General features: G+C 42.4%; 1 protein-coding gene across 3 annotated transcripts in view; it reads right to left on the bottom strand.

Annotated features, from left to right (window-relative positions):
- The window catches only part of Rnf130 (ring finger protein 130), a 101,814-nt gene that overhangs the window by 9,450 nt on the left and 71,610 nt on the right, over nt 1-20,754 (bottom strand). The window contains exons 6-9 of one of the 3 annotated variants that reach the window (XM_059270431.1): nt 20,364-20,460; nt 18,204-18,408; nt 14,581-14,674; nt 7,749-7,936 (exon numbers count right to left, since the gene is read on the bottom strand). In XM_059270431.1, coding sequence (XP_059126414.1) covers nt 7,921-7,936; nt 14,581-14,674; nt 18,204-18,408; nt 20,364-20,460 — 412 coding nt within the window. In that variant the 3' untranslated portion in view covers nt 7,749-7,920. Of the gene's footprint in view, nt 1-7,748; nt 7,937-14,580; nt 14,675-18,203; nt 18,409-20,363; nt 20,461-20,754 lie in introns of those variants that run through there. The other 2 variants (XM_059270433.1, XM_059270432.1) reach the window with 2 other exon arrangements.

Genomic DNA, 20,754 nt, shown 5'->3' with positions numbered 1-20,754 from the left:
GGTACATACTGTAATCCCGGCACTTGGGAGGCTGAGACAGGGCTGCTGCAAGGTCAAAGCCATTCTGGTTAACAGCAAAATCCTGTCTCCAAAGAAACACAGACACAGAGACAGAGTCAGGGACGGACTCACTCACACTCTCTCTCTCTCTCTCTCTCTCTCTCTCTCTCTCTCTCTCTCTCTCTCTCTCTCTCCAAAGAAACACACAGACACAGAAACAGAGACAGAGACAGGGACGGACGGATGGGGACACACACACACACACACACAAACTCTTAGGTTTTCCTACTTGCATGTTGTTAAGATTCTTTTCCCTAATACTTTGTTTAAAACACCTGAATCTTGGGAGCTGGGATGGCTCTCTTCCAGAGGACCTGGATTTGACTCCCAAAACCCACATGGCAGGTCATAACCACCCGGAACTCCAGTTCCAGGGTATCCAATACCTTCTTCTGCCTTCTGGGGGCACCAGGCATGCAAGTGGTATACAGATGTAAGTGTAGGCAAAACACACACACACACACACACACACACACACACACACACACACAAAAAAAAATTTTTAAGAAACCACTTGCATCTCTATTTGCAAAATAGTCTGTTTTCTTTCCCTTTGAACTACAGTTAGTTGGTACTGATGCTGTGCTGATCACAAAAACTCTTGGGAAGTTTTCCTTTTTCTAGTCTTCCTTAAATGTCACAAAGAATTCTCCACCCTCTAAACCTTAGGATTTTCTTTGAGGAATGATTTTAACTTATGGATCCAATGTATTACTTAGATGTTGGTGAGTTTTAATTCTTAATTCTCATCATATCAATTTTGATATTTGTATTGAAATTTACTAACACTAAATTTTCAGAATTTATTGACAAAATTCTAATACACTTTTATCATTATTTTAAAAATTTTTATTTCTTAATGGGTTTGTGTCTGTATGAGTATATGCCACATGAGTGCAGATGCCCAAAGAGGTCAGAAAGGTGGGGTGTCAGATCCCCTGGAGCTGGAGTAAGTGGTAGTTGTGAGCTGGGAACTGTACTTGGGCCCTCTGGATGAACATGAAATGCTGTGAACTGTTGCTACAGCTCCCATCACAACTTAAAAAAAATTGTGGTAAAAAATATCAATAGGCCTGGTGGTGGTGGCGCACACCTTTAATCCCAGCATTTGGGAGGCAGAGGCAGGTGGACCTCTGTGAGAGAAATGCCTAGAACATTGGCTTCTAGCCTTTGTGGATTCATGGTCAGGTTTCTAACATGAATAGCTGCATCATACAAGTTTTAAGACATTACTAGCATTTAACCATCACTATAATTAGTTACCTTTTCTGTTGTCTATTTTCTCCTGAATTTCCATTTGTCATAATTTTTCTTACGTATAAAGATTTTTTTCTTTTACATCATCTATGTAGCCAGGATCCTCCTACCTCAGCTCCCCAAATGCTGGGACTGCCTGACACGCTTTGCCTAATCAGCCTAAGTCAGAACTGTTTAGACCTTAGAATGTCTAGTGACCTGGTGACAACAGCTTCTGACACAATCAAAATACAAAAATTCATCAACGGCTTTCCAGGGTCTTCAGATGAAGCAGATCCAAAGTTGTTTCTACTTCTTTGGATGAAATTAAAAACCATCACAAAGTGAACGCAGGCAGTCTTCTGCTCAGTGGTATCTAACAAACCCACTAAATAACTCAAAGTTTTGGCAAAGTTTAAGAATTAGAGTGGGCGGTGGTGGTGGTGCACGCCTTTAATCCTAGCACTTGGGAGGCAGAGGCAGGTGGATCTTTGTGAGTTCAAGGCCAGCCTGGTCTACAGAGCAAGATCCAGGAAAGGCGCAAAGCTACACAGAGAAACCCTGTCTCGTAAAAAAAAAAAGTTTGGAAAGGCTAGGGAGTGTAGTCAGTTGGCAAGAGTGATAATCTAGCATGCATGGAGCCCTGGGTTTGAGCCCTACCACAGAGAGAAAGAGGGCAGGAAGTTCAGTAGGTCAGGCTCACCCTTAACCACATATCAAAGTTGAGGCCAACCTGAATTACCTGAGGCCCCAACTTAAAACAACAAAAGCAGCCCCAAACCTTTCACTATGGAAACACACTCTGAAATTTAACAGTGCTTACAAATCTATTGTCTTGGCTCTTCTTTAAAAAACCAAATAAGGGCTGGAGAGATGGCTCAGCGGTTAAGAGCACTGGCTGCTCTTCCAGAGGTCCTGAGTTCAATTCCCAGCAACTACATGGTGGCTCACAGCCATCTATAATGAGATCTGGTGCCCTCTTCTGACATGCAGGCAGACAGGCAGCTAGAACACTATATACATAATAAATAATAAAATAAATACTAAAAAAAAATAAAAAAACCAAATAAATAATGCTCAAATCTGCTCTGATCTTTACTTTAGAAAGGCTATTGGGGTTCTGGGATCAGGCTCCAGGAAGGGGGCTTCTACCTGCTATCAGGTTTTATTTTCTTCAATTTTCTCAGTACAGTGTCCATCCTACCTACAAGCCCCGCTTCTGGTTTGGTAAAGGTACATGATCATAGGTGGAAATGCTATTTTATCAATGTGCCTTAGGCTTAATGGTTACTACCTAGGTGGAAAGCAGCATGAGTAGGATTTCCACAGAAAGCTTTCCTCATATAACCCAGTGAGAGTGGAGAGCAAGCCTTTCTGAGAGTCTAAGCATTGGCTATACAGTCTCCCCAACAGAGGGACCTCTTGTTCTTTCACAGTGATGAGCACAGCTCAGTCTACCGCATCCACTTTGTGAGGTGGAAGGAAAAGCAGTGGATCTAGATGGTCCCAGGCATCAAAGATGAGCTGCAACCTTAGTGGCCCAGGGCCTTTTTTGGGCTGAATATGCCTGAAGAGCCTTTTCTCTTTTCAATATTAGGAAGGAGTCTTTCTCTGTCCCACCAGCCAGCTCCCAAACAATGACAAAGAAGCTCCTAATTAATTATGAAAGCTCAGCCTATGGCTTAGGTTTGTCCCACTAGCTCTTACAACTTAGATTAACCCATACTTTTATCTATGTTCTGTGGCATTATCTCTTTCATCTTATATCTCCTGTTTCCTCTCCATGTGTCTCCTGGCATCTCCCGTGCGCATAGATTTCTCCTCCTCTGTCTTTCTCTCTTGAGAAATTCTACCTATACCTCCTGCCTAGCTATTGGTCATTCAGTTGTTTTTTTTTTTTCGCCGAGACAGGGTTTCTCCGTGTAGTTTGGTGCCTGTCCTGGATCTCACTCTGTAGACCAGGCTGGACTCGAACTCACAGAGATCCACCTGGCTCTGCCTCCCAAGTGCTGGGATTAAAGGTGTGCACCACCACGGCTGGCCATTTAGCTTTTTATTACACCAATCCCAGCAATACACCTTCACACACTGTACAAATATCCCACAACAGGAAGGACTTTGCAGGATCAGCTTTTTATAAAGGAAGATTTTGAAACGCAGACACTGCCAAGCCACACCACATGCCAGGCACCTTCACAAACACATTTCCCCAGTCTTCTAAGCCCTATATGCTGCTACAGTAACTTTTACTCATTGATGAGGAGACTGAGGTTGGAGGAAGCTCAGCAAGTCAGGCAGGGGTTGGGAAGCTCAGCAAGTCAGGCAGGGGTTGGGCCAGGACTCAGGCTTGTCCGCTGCACATTCTAATGTGAAGATGAAATCAACATAAAACACTGGTTTGATGTCAGCTTTAGCTTGGGGCACAGGTAAAGCACTCAGGAGAGACAGAACAGATCCAGTTTACTTTGCCCAAAGCTACACTTGGCTGGACAGGAGCCTAACGCCACAGCTTTTGCTGCTTGTCCCTGTTTCCAATGGGAGGGTCCCAGACCAAAGCAGAGCTGCCATGCATTTATACTCACAAGTAAAAAGGTAAGTGAGTGAGGAAACAATCACAGGTTTTTGGTGTTTTTTTTTTTTTTTTTGGTTGTTTGTTGCTATTAAATCCTATTCTTAAATTCTTCATGAAGAATTTAGTACAGTATAACCAAACAACTGGAAAGGTAAACTGTTAAGAACACTTGGGGGTCTTTCTCTGTATTTAAAAAATCTAAAGCTAGAACTCTGCTAGCCAAAGGGTTGATTTCTCAATGAGGCTTGATTTCTCCAGGCTCAGTGGCTACAGCTGCCTTTGGTCTGACATAGGACTAGGAACTCTGCAAGTGCCCCTTTAGGCATGCTTACCAACTGAAGCCAGGGTTTCCTCGACACAAAGTTTTTGTTTTTCCAAGACAAGACTTCTCTGTGGTAACCCTAGCTGCCCTGGAACTTGCTTTGTAGATCAGGCTGGCCATGAACCTGGAGATCTGCCTGCCTCTGCCTCTCAAGTGCTGAGATTAAAGGTGTGTGCCACCACCACTGGTGACACAAAGTAGTATTAAAAAATGTACTTTATGTTAGAAAAACTAAAGCAAAAATAACTTATGCTTTACCTATTGCAAAAGCTTCCCCAAGGATTTAGAGCCAAAATAACCAACCATTCCATCCTAAATATGGTTACTTTCTAAGTTTTAAAATAGTAAACAAGAAATTATTCAACTTTATATATTAATTCTATTCATATCATGTCTACTAAAAATAACCTTCATTTCGATGTTAATTCTGTATTGGGCTCAAAGGAACAAAAACCACATTTTAATGTGCAACACACACACACACACACACACACACACACACACACACACACACACACCCCTTCCTTGGTTACTGAGATCATGGTAAGAACATGAAAACCCAATGCCAGTTAAGTATCAAAGCTAAAGAATACCAGGTTCTTATCTCAGTTACTGATGACCATCTTTCCAGTCTTAACTTTTAAACTTACTCCTTTTCATCTTTTAGTTCTTGTCAAAATTACGCACCTGGCTTGCACAGTACTTATTTTTAAAGAAGCAGTCCGTGATGCTGAAGACTCAGAATGTGTGAAGAGAGGCGGTCCATTAAACTAGCGGAGACAGCAAGGCTGCCCTTTGAGGTCCTTCATCTGGTGACTGCTTTGAAAGGAAACCGCTAATCACAAATGAGAAGAAATGGGAAAGGCAGGACCACTTTGACTTCCACTGGAACGGATTAGGTGGCAGGGACTATACCATTAACTCACACACATGCACACAAAAATACTGCCAAGAGGAGACCAACTCTACTGAGGAAGACGTCAGCTCAACACACCCTTGTGTTGGAGAATCAGGTCGCTGACGGCTGTGCCATCAGGAAGGCCCTTTAACCAGCAAAGTTCAGTGTGTAGGAATGTCATGAGCAAACTGTGTGGTTTAAATACTTCTCCAATTCCATATGCACAGCCAAAGAACCCCAAAGTACATGGAGCAAAACCTACCAGGATGGAAGGGAGAAGCCAAGAACTGAACAACAGCCGTTGAAGATCAGCACCAACCTGTGAGAACTGGCAGGGCAGACAGAAGAGAAGCAAGGAAAGAGGAGAACTAAACGCATGACAGACACCTAGAGAGCTGTGCCCAGTTACAGCAGAATACAGTCCTCTCGGGTGCGCACCGAGCACCCTCTCTGACAGATGCGGTGTGCTATTAAGGAAGCTTTGAAACACTAAACAGGGTAAGATCACAAAAACCTTCTCCAACCAACTAATGGATCTGGAAGAATCTAATATGAAATTAGAAATTTATAACAGATTTGGACAATCTACAAATATGTATGGCTTAAACAATATAACTGCTAAATAACCAGGGTGTCAAAGAAATCACAGGGAAAAGTAGAGATTATTAAGTAGAAATAAATATGGTTAGGCAAAATAGGACTTGGGGGAAATTTTTGGCTATGAGTATTTGTATTTTAAAAAGAAACCAGGCATACACTGGTAATCCCATCCACTCAGGACATCAGACGGAAGGGTCACTGAACCCATGAGTTCCAGGCCAGCCTGGCACATAGGGAGACTGCTTCCAAACAAAAACCCAAATATAAAAAACTCCTCAAAGACCAAATACCAATAACCTAATCTTTCACTTTACAGGAAGGAAAACAAGCCAGTGTCCTGGTGCACGCTTTTAATCCTGGCACTTTGGAGGCAGAGGCAGGCGGATCTTGGTGAGTTCAGCCTGGTCTACATTCAGAGTTCCAGGCCAATCAAGACCACAGCGAGAGGATGAGAACTACCATCAGCCCTTACATGCTTCCAAAATACAGAACACACTTGTGAGGCCAGCACTGCAATGATACCAAAGATAAACGAAGAAACTTTAGACCAGTATCTCTTATAAGACTGAAGAAACCATCAGCAAAATCCTAGCAAACTGAATCCAGCAATGTAAATGACGCTTACAATCAGTGAGATTATTCTAGGCTGCAAGGTTGGCTCAGCACATAGAAACCCAGTGTAATGGTTGGGATTTATAGTGACTGCTGACAGCATCTGAGAAGACTGTAGGTTTGAGGTCATCCTGGACTGAACAGCCAAATCCTGTCTCAAAAAAAGTCAGTATCATATACTATGTTAATATGGGACAAAATGCCACAAGATCATTGCAATAGACATAGGAAACAATTGATACCCTAAAAAATTGTCCTGTGATAAAAGTACCCCATAACCTAGGAATATATTATGTTCTCAACTTGATGGGGGAATACGCTAAGAAAATCTTGTAGCTAACCTCAAACTCAATGTTCACAAACTAATATCTCTCTTCCCCCTCACCAAGATTGTTAACAAAACATGAAAATCAGTTCACATCCTTTATATCCAACCACCTGGCAATATGAGGTTCTACTTAAGGATGAACAAGTAAGAAAATAAAATAGACTGTGAAAGACACATAAAAGACCCCGTATGTTCAAAAGACAGAATCCTGTACATGGAAAATCCTAAAGACAAGCTCAGCAAGTTTGTGAAAACAGCGTATAAAATAAATCCCATTCGTATAGGAATGAAGTACTGCTATATGATACAACACTGATGACCCTTGAACGCACTGAGAACAAGATAAAAAAGACTACCTATTATAAGACTATACTCATATGAAGTGTCAGAACAGGCACACAGAGAAACACGCAGCAGATTTACAGCCCCCAGGGCTGGCAGGAGTGGTAAGTCCTGTTAGCGGGTGTGAGGTTTCCTTGTGGGTGATGAAATGTTCTAGAATTAGCACACCTGTGATGGTTGCATGGCCTGTGGATACCGACAGAAACATGGTATTTCAGGGATGCTAAAGCAGAAGGTCAAGAATCTACTGCTTGAGAGTTTACAAATACCGACCATCCTTTAAACATACAATATGACAAATTAGCTCATCATTTTCTTCAATAAGGCAGAAATATTTCATTACCACATGTTGAAATGGCTCTTGGCTAAGTCGACTTCACTCTTTCAAAAATGAGTAATGTACATACTAAGTGAAAGGAATATCTTGGTTTGGAAGTCCTTACAACTCATTCCTTCATCCCACAAATTAATTTATTGAGCACTTACTACATGCAAAGCACATTCCCAGGTGTGGGGAAAGTTCTCAGTGTGGAGCTAAAGTCCTAGTAAAGGCGCATGGATCACCAACAAAGGAAGGAGAAGTTGCCAGAGTGGAAAGGCCTCCTGGAAGAAAATAAAGTGGAGGGGGCAGTGCCACACAGGGTGTCTCTGCTCTGCCCAGGTTAGATACCAGCAGCCACACTGTCCTGCCCTCTTATGAAGTTGTGAGCACATTCTATATGCGGCATTAAAATCAGCCTCTGAAACACGCTGGTGAAGGACACTTACAACACAATGCTTTTATTTTATTATTTATTTATTTTAATACAAAGCTTTGGCATTAGCAATTTTATGAAAAAATAAAATGTACTAAAAATAAACGCTTGTGTGGCATGATTGGTAAATGATGCACAAAAATAGGTTCTTTTTTCCTTCAAGGCAATCAGTCAGAAAGCAGTGTTTTTCCTTCTTCAAAACCATTCTACCCTACGGAATAAAAGGGAAACAGAGATTATTGATTAGTTAAAGGGTGGCTGTCAACATTCTAGAACAAGAGACAGGATGCTGCAGGGTGGCCTGGGACCTGCCCTGAGACTAGCAGTCTCCGAGCAGTAGTTGAGCACTCATCTTCTCAGAACTGCGGTAATCTTCGCAGACTGAATCCAGGAAAAAGACAGGCTAGCAGTGCCTTGTTTAACATACGGGGGTGGCTGCTAGCCCAGCTGAATTTGCACACGCTGCTCTTTACCACTCTAGACTACCATGGCTATGTGAAAGAGCTGGAGAGCACAGACTTCAGGGACGTGCAGCTTTCTGTTCAGGAACCTCTCGGGTTTTAGGTGCACCCAGTATTATCTTAATGTCTCTGAAACAGGTGCTAAAGAGTGCTCTCAGTCTTCTGAAGTTTCCTGGTGCCCACAGGATCCTTTGTCTTCTTTGCAGACCTTGGCCCTGTGAGACCACTCTACTTCCTGGCCCTCTGTACTTGGCTTATTCCCTAAGCAAGGCCTCCCTACCACTATGCCTGGTGTGTGCACTGCCCTAAATCACGCCATGTTGTGATCATTTCCTCTGTGCTGAGGATCCATGCTGCAAACCACCTGACCTTTGGCTGTCATACGATTCTCCAGGGCCTCTTCATTTTCTCCCTACCATGTGAGGACTTCTTCCTTCAATTCTGACCTTTACCTAACTTTCTGCCTCCATCTCTACCCTCAGAGAACCATCTCAGCCACCATGAAAACCCTCAGACCCTCACCACTGTTTATAAGAATAAGGTCTGAATTCTGGGGTCTGCCTGCCCCCAGTGCTACTGCCTCTGGTGGATTCATCGAACCACACACTCCCGAAACCTGCCCTGCTCCCCTCACTTTGTGCCCCTCTCTCTTGTGAGGTTGCTTGGTGCACAAGCAGCAGCTCTCTTGGGTGTCCCTCCCTCGTTCCTTTCTGTTTCTTTCCTCATTTCCAACTCCTGCAGGGAAGGGAAGGTCAAGCCTCAGAACTCATCCCCTGTTCCCATGAGGCCAGTGCCTAGTGAGCACTGAGGCATGGCATTAAAATGATTAAGGGAGCTAGCCAACTTTTTCTGGAAAAAGCTCTGGTGTGAACAATGGTCACTTTTCCTAAGCACCTCTGCTCATTTCGCATAGTCCCTACGAAGGTGCCACATCTTCCTTGTAGTACCTCTTCAGAAAAACTGGATATTATGAGATGGAAGGGCTTTTTAGGAACACCGTAACATTAGGTGCTTCTGAGAAAAAGAAAAATGGCCACTGCAAAGACCAAAGGTAACTGTTGCTTTGCTTGGGACTCTTCTTCCACTCCACCTTCTTAGAAACTAAATTTCTCTGGTCACAACTGAACCCCTCAGTGTTCTGTGGAGCAGTCAGGGCCAAGTAGTACAGAAAGAAGTTGGGAGCAGAGGTACTGGTCTACATCCCATGGTCCTTCCTAAGCATCTGTTAGGGACCCACTCAATCCCTCTGAGTCTCAGTACTCCTCTGTGTCTAAATACTAAAAATTGGCTAAAAGAGAATAAATATGACAAGAAGGAAGAAGATCTATTCCCAGCATATACCTCAGAAAGTAATGTTAAGTATTCTTGGTAACATACAAAACAAAGATGGATGCTAGCCCGACCAAGTATGTTTGACTGAAAAAGTAAACATCTGAAATTCTTGCCCAGTGCTTCTCAAACTATTCCTGAAGTCAGTTTGGAACTCCATGACTTGCATTAATAGAGAAATAAAGTACAAGACAGGATGTGGCAGGCAGTAAGAGCCACTTTTGTTTTAGTCATGTATGAGGGAGTGCTAGGTCACAAAGCCAAACAGATCTCACTCTGGGAGATGGTGAAGTCTGGAAACTCTGCTTTTGAAATTCAAAGTCCTGCAAAAGGCAACTAGAAAGCAATCCCAATCCTTGCCACATGGGCTGTGATCCCACCCAGTAGCATGCACTCAAAAGGAGACCTGCCTCTCACAGCCCTAAACTGTAGCTTCTGGGTGAATAGCCAGGCAACAGCTGGCGAGCTCGTTAGCTTACCACTGTCCATATGGACAACTCTGCCTGAGAGAAGTTGTTTTCTTCCACTAAACCTACTCCTCTGTGATGCATCAGGGCTCCAGAACTACAGGAAGCCTCACTCTCTTCTACACTGGCTGTGCAGTGTGAGGCTACTGTGAGGACAAGGGGATGCTCAGTCCATAGCAGATCCTCCTTTCTCTAGCCGTCCTTGGGACACCTTGAGAGACCTCTCACCTCCTCTTTCCTCCTTTCTAAGCAAAGCATCCAAGACATCTAATGGTTCTATTTTCAGACCCTTCTCTATCAACACTCTGCTCATCTGTCAGTGTTCTAAAACAGAAGTCTAACTAGCTGGCTGCGGTGGTGTACTCCAGAAAGCAAGAGTTCTAAATAGACTACAGAAATATTCAGTATAGAGGAAACTGGGATCATCAACTGCTTTTATTTGGCTGATAAACATCTACAATCACACCTGGAAAGCTCACCAGAACTGTCAGTGAGGCATGGAACCCATTTACCTGCTGAAGAGTCCAGAAGCCAGGACTTCTCAATGTTAGGTCCCAGCACAGAAGCGTCTTTCTACGTACTTGATCACCTTAATCATATGCATTTCCTGCTGCCCAGATCAAATATAAAATCCTGAGTACCTGTGCTACCTATCTCTATAAATCTTAAGATGTGATTTTTTAGAATCAGTCTATAAACTAAGAGATGGGTCCTAGAGATACAGCCCAACTTCCCACTCAATTTAAAAATCTCTCCTACATCATCTACTTATGTGTTCCTCAAAAACAAGGATGAAAATATCTTTCTCACAGAGAGGGAAAGATGTCACAAATATAATTGGGCAGGTGCTGGGCTTTCATAAGGCTTATTGGAATAGGTTGAACAAAACTCCCTGGGGAATGAAGTTCAGCAGTCAGTCTTGTTGATGCAGGTACTGAGAATCGAAGTGTGAGAAGGCAGCTAAAGCCTGTGTGCTTTTGCTGTGCATTTCACTCCTTTGACCGTCATCCTATTTACATCTGTAGTCTCAAATATCTGCAGTGCTAGAAGCTCTTAAGGAATAATTAGTTACAGAAGAGTACTTAAATAAGTACTCTTTCACTGAACAGAAGGACTCTAAAATACACAGACTTCTCATGCAGCCAATAGCATCGAATCCTTGGTAAATGGTACCTGTAAATAAGGTCGGGACGCTGCCCCCTGGTGGTCATCAATGTACTTACAGCAAAGTACAAGGGGCCCAGACCTGCCCAGGTTCGGCATGGCTGCCCTAACATCTGCTCATGCTGCTTGCTCTTGCCTACAGGGTTTTCTGAATGAACACACCACACTGCTGAAGCCGTCAGGAAAGAAAACTGTCCTCGTGGGTACATTTGTGCTGGGGTTACTATTAGTTTCCAGACGGTCACTAAAATGTCAACAGGTCTTTCCATCTGTTTATAGATAATACCATCATACAAATGGACAGGTTAAACCAGGATGATTAAAATTAAAAAGGACCTCATTTTGTTATAAATTTATTGGTAGATTAGGGCAAAATGAGTAGGTAGATTAAAAAAAAATCCATGAACAAAGAATTTAAAAATTGCTAACTTTTTTTGTTTTGTTTTTCAAGACAGGGTTTCTCTGTGTAATAGCCTTGGCTGTCCTGGAACTCTCTTTGTAGACCAGGCTGGCCTCAAACTCACAGAGATCCACCTGCCTCTGCCTCCCAAATGCTGGGATTAAAGGCATGCACCAACACACCTGGCCTGCTAAAAATTTATATCTGGAATAAAATAATTTAGGAATTTCCACCAACCTTTTAGAGAGACACTGGCACAGAGTGACTGATCTTTTTCTCCCACAATAAAATGGTCTTTAATGAAAAAAATCAAGTGACTCATACTTGCAAAAACAACAAAACCCCCAAGTCACACAGAAGCTCACAATGGAGAGGAAAACATCCTAAAAATATGACCTAAGATACTCACCACTAATACTTTGGTGACTATCTTTTTCATGGACCCTCAGGTGTGTATACACACATGTGCACATGCACGCACACACTCACTCAATTTTCTCTCTAAATGGGATTATGAATACTGTCCTTTAGGATGGTTTTGAAGGCAAAGAAGTAATAGTTGAATGAACAATTGCAAATCAACCATCTACAAAGGCTAATGGGAGAAGGGCTGACTAAGACATGGCTGTGAAGACCCATGACTTAGGTTCTGAGTAATGCATTCATGTATGGAACTGAAGCAGTATGACCCAGGCACTTGGGTTCCTATTTAGCATTCTCTGAAGTATTTGTTGTATAGACTGAGTATCTGGGAAGATTCTGAGTAAGAGGACCACTAAACTGTCTAGTCATTCTATACAAGTGCCCAGAGCATCACTATTGATTTGTACTGCTTGTTACTCATAGTTGAATTTTTAAAAATATTTAATTACATTTACCTATTTTATGTCCTGGTGTGTGTGTGTGTGTGTGTGTGTGTGTGTGTGTGTGTGTGCATGTGGTATTTGCAAAGACATGTGTGTGGAGGTCAGAGGACAACTTGCAGGAATTATTTTTTTTCTTCCACATGGTAGATTCTATGACTGAACTCGTCAGGCTTGGCGGCAAATGCCTTTACTCACTGAATCATCTCACCAGCCCCCTCACTAGTAAAATCTTAAGAACTGGGCTCTGCTGGGCGGTGGTGGCGCACACCTTTAATCCCAGCACTGGGGAGGCAGAGGCAGGTGGATCTCTGTGAATTCGAGGCCAACCTGGTCTACAGAATGAGTTCCAGGGCAGCCAGAGCTACATAGTAAGACCCTGTCTCAAAAACAAAACAAAACAAAAAGAACTGGGCTTATTATCTAGCTTGATTGGGAATAAGCAAGACAAATGGCTAAAGACAAAACAATGATTTCACTTTGAATGCAAGTGTTTTTGAAATCATGGGCCCACAGAGTTCCTCCTATACACTAATTTCATGGACAAAATTAAATTAATTTGCTTTATAAAGGTAGATGACCATCTCTTAATTTTAAATTATATTTACCTTTTTTGTGTGTCTGTGTGCATATGTACATGTGCCATGGTATGTATGTGTGTAGTCAGAGGACAACTTGTGAAGTTGAATTGAACTCAGGCCGTCAGGCTTGGCAGCAAGTGTCTCCCCTGCTGAGGCACCCTCCTGGCCCCAGATGGCCATCTTATTTACAGACTGTAGCAGAATCTCGGTGGAATTAGTTTGGCTAACATTTATTGAGCACTTATTACATACTAGGCACTGTACTAAGTCCATAGCCCTATGATGTAGACTAATCATTATCTGCTTATTTTGATGATTAAAATAATCCTCAGATAAATTTAAATGCCTAAGTCTCACAACTGGAAAATGGAGTTGAGAGTCAAATCTAGGTGTGACTGACTCTAGAATCTGAGCGACTGATGTTCTGTGTTCTGATGGAAAAGTGCATCTAACAGTGTCCACAGACGTAGCTAGCTGCTGACTGACCTAATGGACAGGTGAAGACTATTCATATAAAGAGTGAAGAACACCAATGTACCACAGTAACCTCTCAATATGTACACGGTCATGGATGCCAGAAGATACTTCCTGCAAGTATTTGTCAACAGATCAGGTTAGAGGTAATATGACAGGGGAAGTGAAAGTTTTGTGTTTCCACAGCTGAACAATAATTAAATTTTTCAGGAGATTGTTTACTGTTGACAACTTAAAATGCGAGGTTGCACATGATGTGCATCAGTAGCAATGCAGGCTCAAATCTGGGCACTGGCCCAGGGTTATGCTAATCTCTAAGCAGTATGAATACTCAGGTAAAAGAAAGGACTGAATAGCCAATAACATTTAAAACAACGGAAAACAAACTCTTCCATTACCATATTACTGTGGAATCCTACTTCCAGAAAGTCATTGTATTAAAAGGATCAAGATGTCTACCCGACAGTAGCCCTCATAGCAACATGCAGCTTCTGCCGGCAGTCCTAGCTCTGTGCACTCCTTGTGGCAAGACCATCTCACCATTAAGAAGCCTGACTGGTGTTTTTCCTTATGGAGGCCAACTCTGCCTTCTGTAACCTACATGGCCTCTTTCTGCCCTTGGAGAGACAGTCTATTCTGACAGCTCTACCTCCCAACAGTCTTCTGAGAGCAGTGGATTTCCTTCCTACTTCTTTCCTGTCCTTGACCACAGGCAAAGGTCTTAGTGTTCTCCCAAAAGCTGACTAAAGCTCCTGGTAAAATCCTAGGAGCACACATAGAGTGGGGCTATTCCTGCCAATGGTGAGGTCATGGACATTCTTCACATACTAAGACTGTTCTGGTGTCCTGGCATCTGCATGATGCTGTGGATCCAGCTTGTACTCAAGAGAGCCTCCAGAGCTTTGCTCATGTATGCTGGTCTTAATGAACAAAATGAATTCCCAGTCTGTGTGACTAAAAATAGATGGCTCATGAAATAAATTATTTTGCTAACTATGATCCCACTGGGATCAGCATGAAACAGGTGGGAAGCCAAGTCTCACCATCTTCATGAAAATTACTTGTTTTCTTGGGATCATCTGGCACATGCAATCCAAAAAACAATTTGTTACTTACTCATTAGCATTCAAGCTAGCTGTGGCTCTGATGATCATGTAGCAGAGTGTGAGAGCACTGAGGAGGCCAAAACTGGCAATAATAAACCATTCTTCTGTTGACAAAGGAAAGGGAGGAAATCACTCTGGGGAGAAGATTTAAGTCAAATCGATGTCAACACTTCCCTCAAATGCAACGAAGCAGACGTCAACGGAGGTGTAAGCCAAGGCTGGCTCAAGGAAGTCAAGCAGGAGGAAGTTTGCCAGAAAGCTACTAACTAGAGAAGGTTAGTGGAAGTACTGGGAAAAGCTGCAAGGAGAAAGGAAAGCATGGCTCAACCATTTCTTTCAGTTTAGATCCAGAAGTACACGAGAAGTGTGACCACCAAAAGGCCCAGGAAAATTATGTAGGAGAACTGTACATGGACAGATATTACTGTGAATTTACATGACAGTAGAACAACCATATTTATAATCATTTTTCAAATTTCCTTTTTGCCATTTCTGCATGATTCTAATACTCAATCTTAAATAAGGCTTAGGAACACAGAGTGGGGTTCTCGAAAGTCGTGTGGGTATGCTAAGCAGAAAGCTGCTCCTCCATCACTCATATTTGCATTTTCTCTTACCTATCAGTTTACTGAGAGTATTCGTACTAAAAAGACACATTACAGTTGTGCCAAGAAAATAGGTTCACGACTCTTGCTGGGAAGTGAAACTGGTCCTTCAGTCTGTAGGAAAGTAGGAGGGGCCATGACTGACGGGGTGTGTAGAAATTAAAATCAAAGTCATGCATACATGGGGACAGAGGGAGACTAAACTGGGGCCTGAAAACCAATCTGACTTGCTCCAAAGTCGTAACTATAAAATTTTGCCAAGGGTAAGCTTAATCAGGATGGTTTAACAAAGTATTTCTATAAAATCCCTCTACATCTGTAACAAGGCATGGCAAATGTTCACGTGCAAAACTGTGCCTAACAGGAACGTTTCTTCATTTTAACATTTTTTAGTTAGTATACAAAGTAATGGCTTTCATATGACTTTATATATGTAACATATTTCTGTAAATTTTTTTATTTTTAATTATGTGTACATGTGTATGTATATGTGAGCACCTGTGCCCATGGAGGCCAGACAGTGTGGGACCCCTTGGGGCTGGAGTTACAAGTGGTTGTAACTTGTAACTCCATGTGCGTGCTGGAAACCAAACTTGGGTCCTTGGAAAGAGTATCAAGTACTCCTAACAACTCTACTTTGGGTATTTCTTAGTCTGGGTTTCATGAACCCTAAGACTGCACAAACTGTGTGTGAGCAGGCTTTGTTTCTAGAAGAGGCTAAGAGAACTTGCTCTTCGGGTTCCGGGATGCCGACTCTGTTCTATGGACTAAATCTCGGCTGTCTGGTTGGTTTATGATTAAAACACTTAGTGAACTCTTTTCATGTGACACTGCAGCCGCTGCTCCTGGATTACAGATTTCCTCGGCATGAAAATCTTTCAGATGGAAGCTTTTTTTTTTTTTGGTTTTTGGAGACAGGGTTTTTCTGTGTAGTTTTGGTGCCTTTCCTGGATCTCACTCTGTAGACCAGGCTGGCCTCGAACTCACAGAGATTCGCCTGGCTCTGCCTCCCGAGTGCTGGGATTAAAGGTGTGCGCCACCACTGCCTGGCATATTGAAGCTTTTAAGTCAAAATGGATACTTAAGAATCCACGTGAAACCCACTTTTTAACCTATGCATGTTTTTAGTTGGAAATATGTATACTAACTAGTATTTTAAAATTCAAGAGATGAATTATTATCAACAGCAAGAAGAGTAACATTATATTCATTTTTTTTTCTTTTCTTTTTAGCTGTAGCTGAGGCTGGTCTTGAACTTCTAATTCTTTTGGTTCAACTTCCTAAGTGCTCGGAATGCTAGGATTATAGGCATGTGCCACTGTGTGCTAGCACTGAGCTGCTACCTAGCTCACCTTCTCATAACTCTTTGCTCAGAGACTATCATTTAGAGACTTCAGTTCCATCTATATTTCTGAATTCTGAACACATATATCTGTCTGTGTCTTTGTACGTGAGACACACCATCACAGCACCGCCTGGCAGATCCAAGAGTACTTCAGCAGCAATCTGCTGCTGCTGAGTCACCCTTCTGCAATCCCACTGCTTATCAGCACAGTGTCTTGCACACAGTGGGACTGTCCTTGCTTAAGGTAATACAGGTATTTGGAAGGAAAAGAGGTACTTTGGGTCTAGATAACCACATGAATTTTCTTTCTTTCTTTTTTTTTTTTCGAGACAGGGTTTCTCTGTGTAGCTTTGTGCCTTTCCTGGAACTCACTTGGTAGCCCAGGCTGGCCTCGAACTCACAGAGATCCGCCTAGCTCTGCCTCCCAAGTGCTGGGATTAAAGGCGTACACCACCACCGCCCGGCAAATTTTCTTTACTGGCATTCTGTATAAATTCTGATAAAGGTGTTTTATTTGGTATATTTTTATCATCAAAAGATTTTATTATCAAGATTTTGAAGACATTTCCACATAAAAATGACAAGATGTGTGCTTAATGTAGTAGGTGCTCAATAAATGCCTGATAAATGAAGGGCTTCTAAAAACGCAATCTTAAATCACCTTTATCTCCTTTTGTACTGCTAGACCAAGTTTTGAAACTCTAGACCATAAAATCTAAATGCCAAAGTAGGAAACCATGAAATGCTGCTAAAACAAGCACTGGGAAATGGTAAAAAAGAAAAAAATGAGCCACACTATATCAAAGAATAGTTTTACTTATCGGAATGAAAGCTCTTGGCCTTCAGACAAATGGCAACCTCTGGATGGTTCAAAACCATGCATTTCAACAAAACAGATCACAAAAGCCTTGACATGTAAAGAGCAAGTTCTTCCATAAACTGCTTCCCCCATGCGTGTTACTGACTCCCAGAGGTAAGTGGAGCCTCCTCAACGCTAGGCTTCAAGTCCTGGGTAAGCAGCAGCATTATTAGAAAAGGCAGCACCAGAGTGGCGACGAGAGACGGGTGGGAGGTGGTTAGATGGAGACTGCATGTAAAGAATGAAAATGGAGAAGAGGACTTGCTTGTTACAGGATGAATGCCTTGCCTACAACACCATACACACACCACCAACCCATTCACACTGAAGACAGACGGCCACTGCCCGCACAACAGTACATTTTTGCTTATTAACAGTTCAACAATCAAGACATTTCATAACTGGCCCAGATTATTTTTAGGTTCAAATTCTCCATTAGTTTTTCACCAAGTTGCTTATAGCACGGGAGATCATGGGCAGGAGTGCTTGGCACACAGCATACCAGCACCGCTGCCTGCCAGCCCACAACGCACTCCAGTGTCTCCCTTTAAAGTGTCCATTTGCAACGCAATGACTTCAAAACAAGGCTTACTGAACAGCCATTAAGACAAACTTTTAAAACAACTAACCACATTGTCACCAGCATGCACATTCCTTATTATAAGGAGAGTCTGTAACTCTAAACATCTGTTTGAATGGATATATTCTCTTTTCCTTTATGACTCCGCTGGCCCACGTGGCCTCAGCTTTCTCCGTGACAGTCACCACTTGCCCAACACAGGCAGCAATGCTGTCCGGTGCCTGGGCAAAGGGTCCCCACTTACTTGTTACTGCAATGTTGATTTCACCCGTCCTAGGAGTGAGCTCCCCATCTTGAGGAAGAGGCGATATGCCCGAAGTTCGCAGTGGCTCCAGGCCAAGGGAACTGTCGCTGGCAAGGTCCCCGAGGGCTGATCTTCGGTTAACTGCTTGGGTTCTGGTGAGCCTTTCCATATCAAATGCTACATTATCAGTACATGGCAGATTTGGCTGAAAAATATTTCCAGGTTAAAAAATCATTACAAGAACAAGTTTATAAAATGCTCAATGTTTAACACCCACTCTAAGAACTTCACCATGCTTTTGTCCACATAATTACTTCTCATTTACCTGCCCATCTATCTTTCCTACTGTCATTTAAGAAGCTTTCTTCAAAGAACAAGCTGGCCGGGCGGTGGTGGCACACGCCTTTAATCCCAGCACTCGGGAGGCAGAGCCAGGTGGATCTCTGTGAGTTCGAGGTTAGCCTGGTCTACAAAGTGAGTTCCAGGAAAGGCGCAAAACTACACAGAGAAACCCTGTCTCAAAAAATTAAAAAAAAAAAAAACAAAAAAACAAAGAACAAGCTGATTTCCTTCCAAAAATGGTACAAAGGAAAACCAAAATTCATAGCTCAAAACTGTCCACTGTAGTGAGGCAAAGAAATGATAACCATTGTGGCCTCAGTCACAGGCAGAGGGAGGCTAATATCATTTATAAAGCTGGCACTTTCAGACTGAAAATTTACCTCATTATCTTAATATTAAATATTATTGTTAAGGGCAGCAGGTAACAAAATACCTTGTTTATACTGTAACTTCTCTGAATGCTCCATTTACTTGGTATCTAGTAAAGAAAACAAAACATCTACCTTTAAAAACAAAGCACACAAGCAAGAGCAGATCAAAGCTCAGGCTTGTAAATGATAAGAAAATAATCTGCTTCAAAGCCTAAGCCTCCAGCTACAGCCAGAAGTCTACCCATGTAGAGGTGGGTATGAACACTCACAGCAGAGTAATATGCAGCTCATTCTGTCTGCAGAAGACAGAATATGAAAACAGAGCTCAGAAAAATGGCTGACAAAAGGGACGGTCAAGACCCAGAGCCTACTGCTTCCAGGGCAAAAGAATTCTCTTTTAGAGCCTCTCAAAGTTCTACTAAAAACAAAATTAAAAGTGCAGTGTAAGAGCTGATGTTTATAGTTGTCACATCCAAAGAATCATGACAGCTAACATTTATTCCAGAAGGCTCCATTAAACAAGGACAGAGGACAAGTTACTATTTCTACATGCTGGCCATGTGAGATAGTCTCTGTTATTTATTAAAATAGTCTTACATGGAGGATAACTTGGCCCCCAGAGGACAGTTAGCAATGGTGACTTCATTTTTTTCTTTCTATTAAAAGTATACCCTGGATATACGCTTTTGTTGACATTTCAGTAGTGAGCCTTAGCCATTAACGCTGACCTAGCTCTCTCTCCAACCCTATACATCTTTCTTAAACAAGGAATGCAAGAAAGTCTTCAACATTCTCATTGTATTGCTCTAGCACCATCACAGCTGACCTCAGTGCAGCATACTTGGCTAACCTGGCTGTCAAGTTGCTCCAGGTTCTCTATGGGCTTTGTGGTTACCATCTGCTTTCACTGCTTGCAAGTTACTGACACTCAAAGACAGGAAAGGCAAGTTGAAGAGGGCAGAATATGACATCGTTCATATTATGCCAAATATAAGAAAAATCACTATTAGACCACAGTTTTCTATACCCTTTTTCTCTTGTGTCCCCTCAATCAGAAGCACTTTTTTTTTTTTTTTTTTTTTTTTTTTTTTTTGGTTTTTCGAGACAGGGTTTCTCTGTGTAGCTTTGCGCCTTTCCTGGAACTCACTTGGTAGCCCAGGCTGGCCTCAAACTCACAGAGATCTGCCTGCCTCTGCCTCCCGAGTGCTGGGATCAGAAGCACCCTTTTTAAAGTAGACTAGTCTAGTTATTTACACTCTCATGTTCCCGAGGTAGTTTAGAACTCTGAAGTCATCTGAGGAAAGACACTGCTGCCCAGACAAGGTCTACGTGGCAGAGAAAGCTTGAGTATTCCAAAGACAGCTGGTCATAGCTTCTATTATGCCAGTTGTATCACAATGCACATGGACAGGATGTTACACAAAAGTAGTACAAACAGGGAACATACCACAATTCCTAGGGCTTTCAAAATATTAAGTTTGCACATAGGACAGGTACAGTGTTCACTAAGCCAGGGATCCACACATGATTTGTGGAAAACATGCCTAGAAAACAACAGAGAATTATGTCACAAATTATATACTGAAGAACTCCTAGGTCAAAATGAAAGAATCAAAATTTTAAATTTTTTCTGCTTTAGGGGATTTTCAACACCCAAGAGATAAATAGTGGGACATATAAAAACACAACCTACATAAATTCTGCACCTAATCTCATGTGGTAACAGCACTGTGCAATGAGAATGAGAGGGATACAGATGCTTGGACTTGTCTCACATGTGCGTAAGTGACGGGCTTGCTGTGTTACCCAGGATGGCCACAAGCTCACAAGTGACGAGG

Source organism: Peromyscus eremicus, chromosome 8a, assembly GCF_949786415.1.
Source record: "Peromyscus eremicus chromosome 8a, PerEre_H2_v1, whole genome shotgun sequence".
NCBI classification, from domain to species: Eukaryota; Metazoa; Chordata; class Mammalia; order Rodentia; family Cricetidae; genus Peromyscus; species Peromyscus eremicus.
This window is presented reverse-complemented; position numbering and strand designations above follow the sequence as displayed.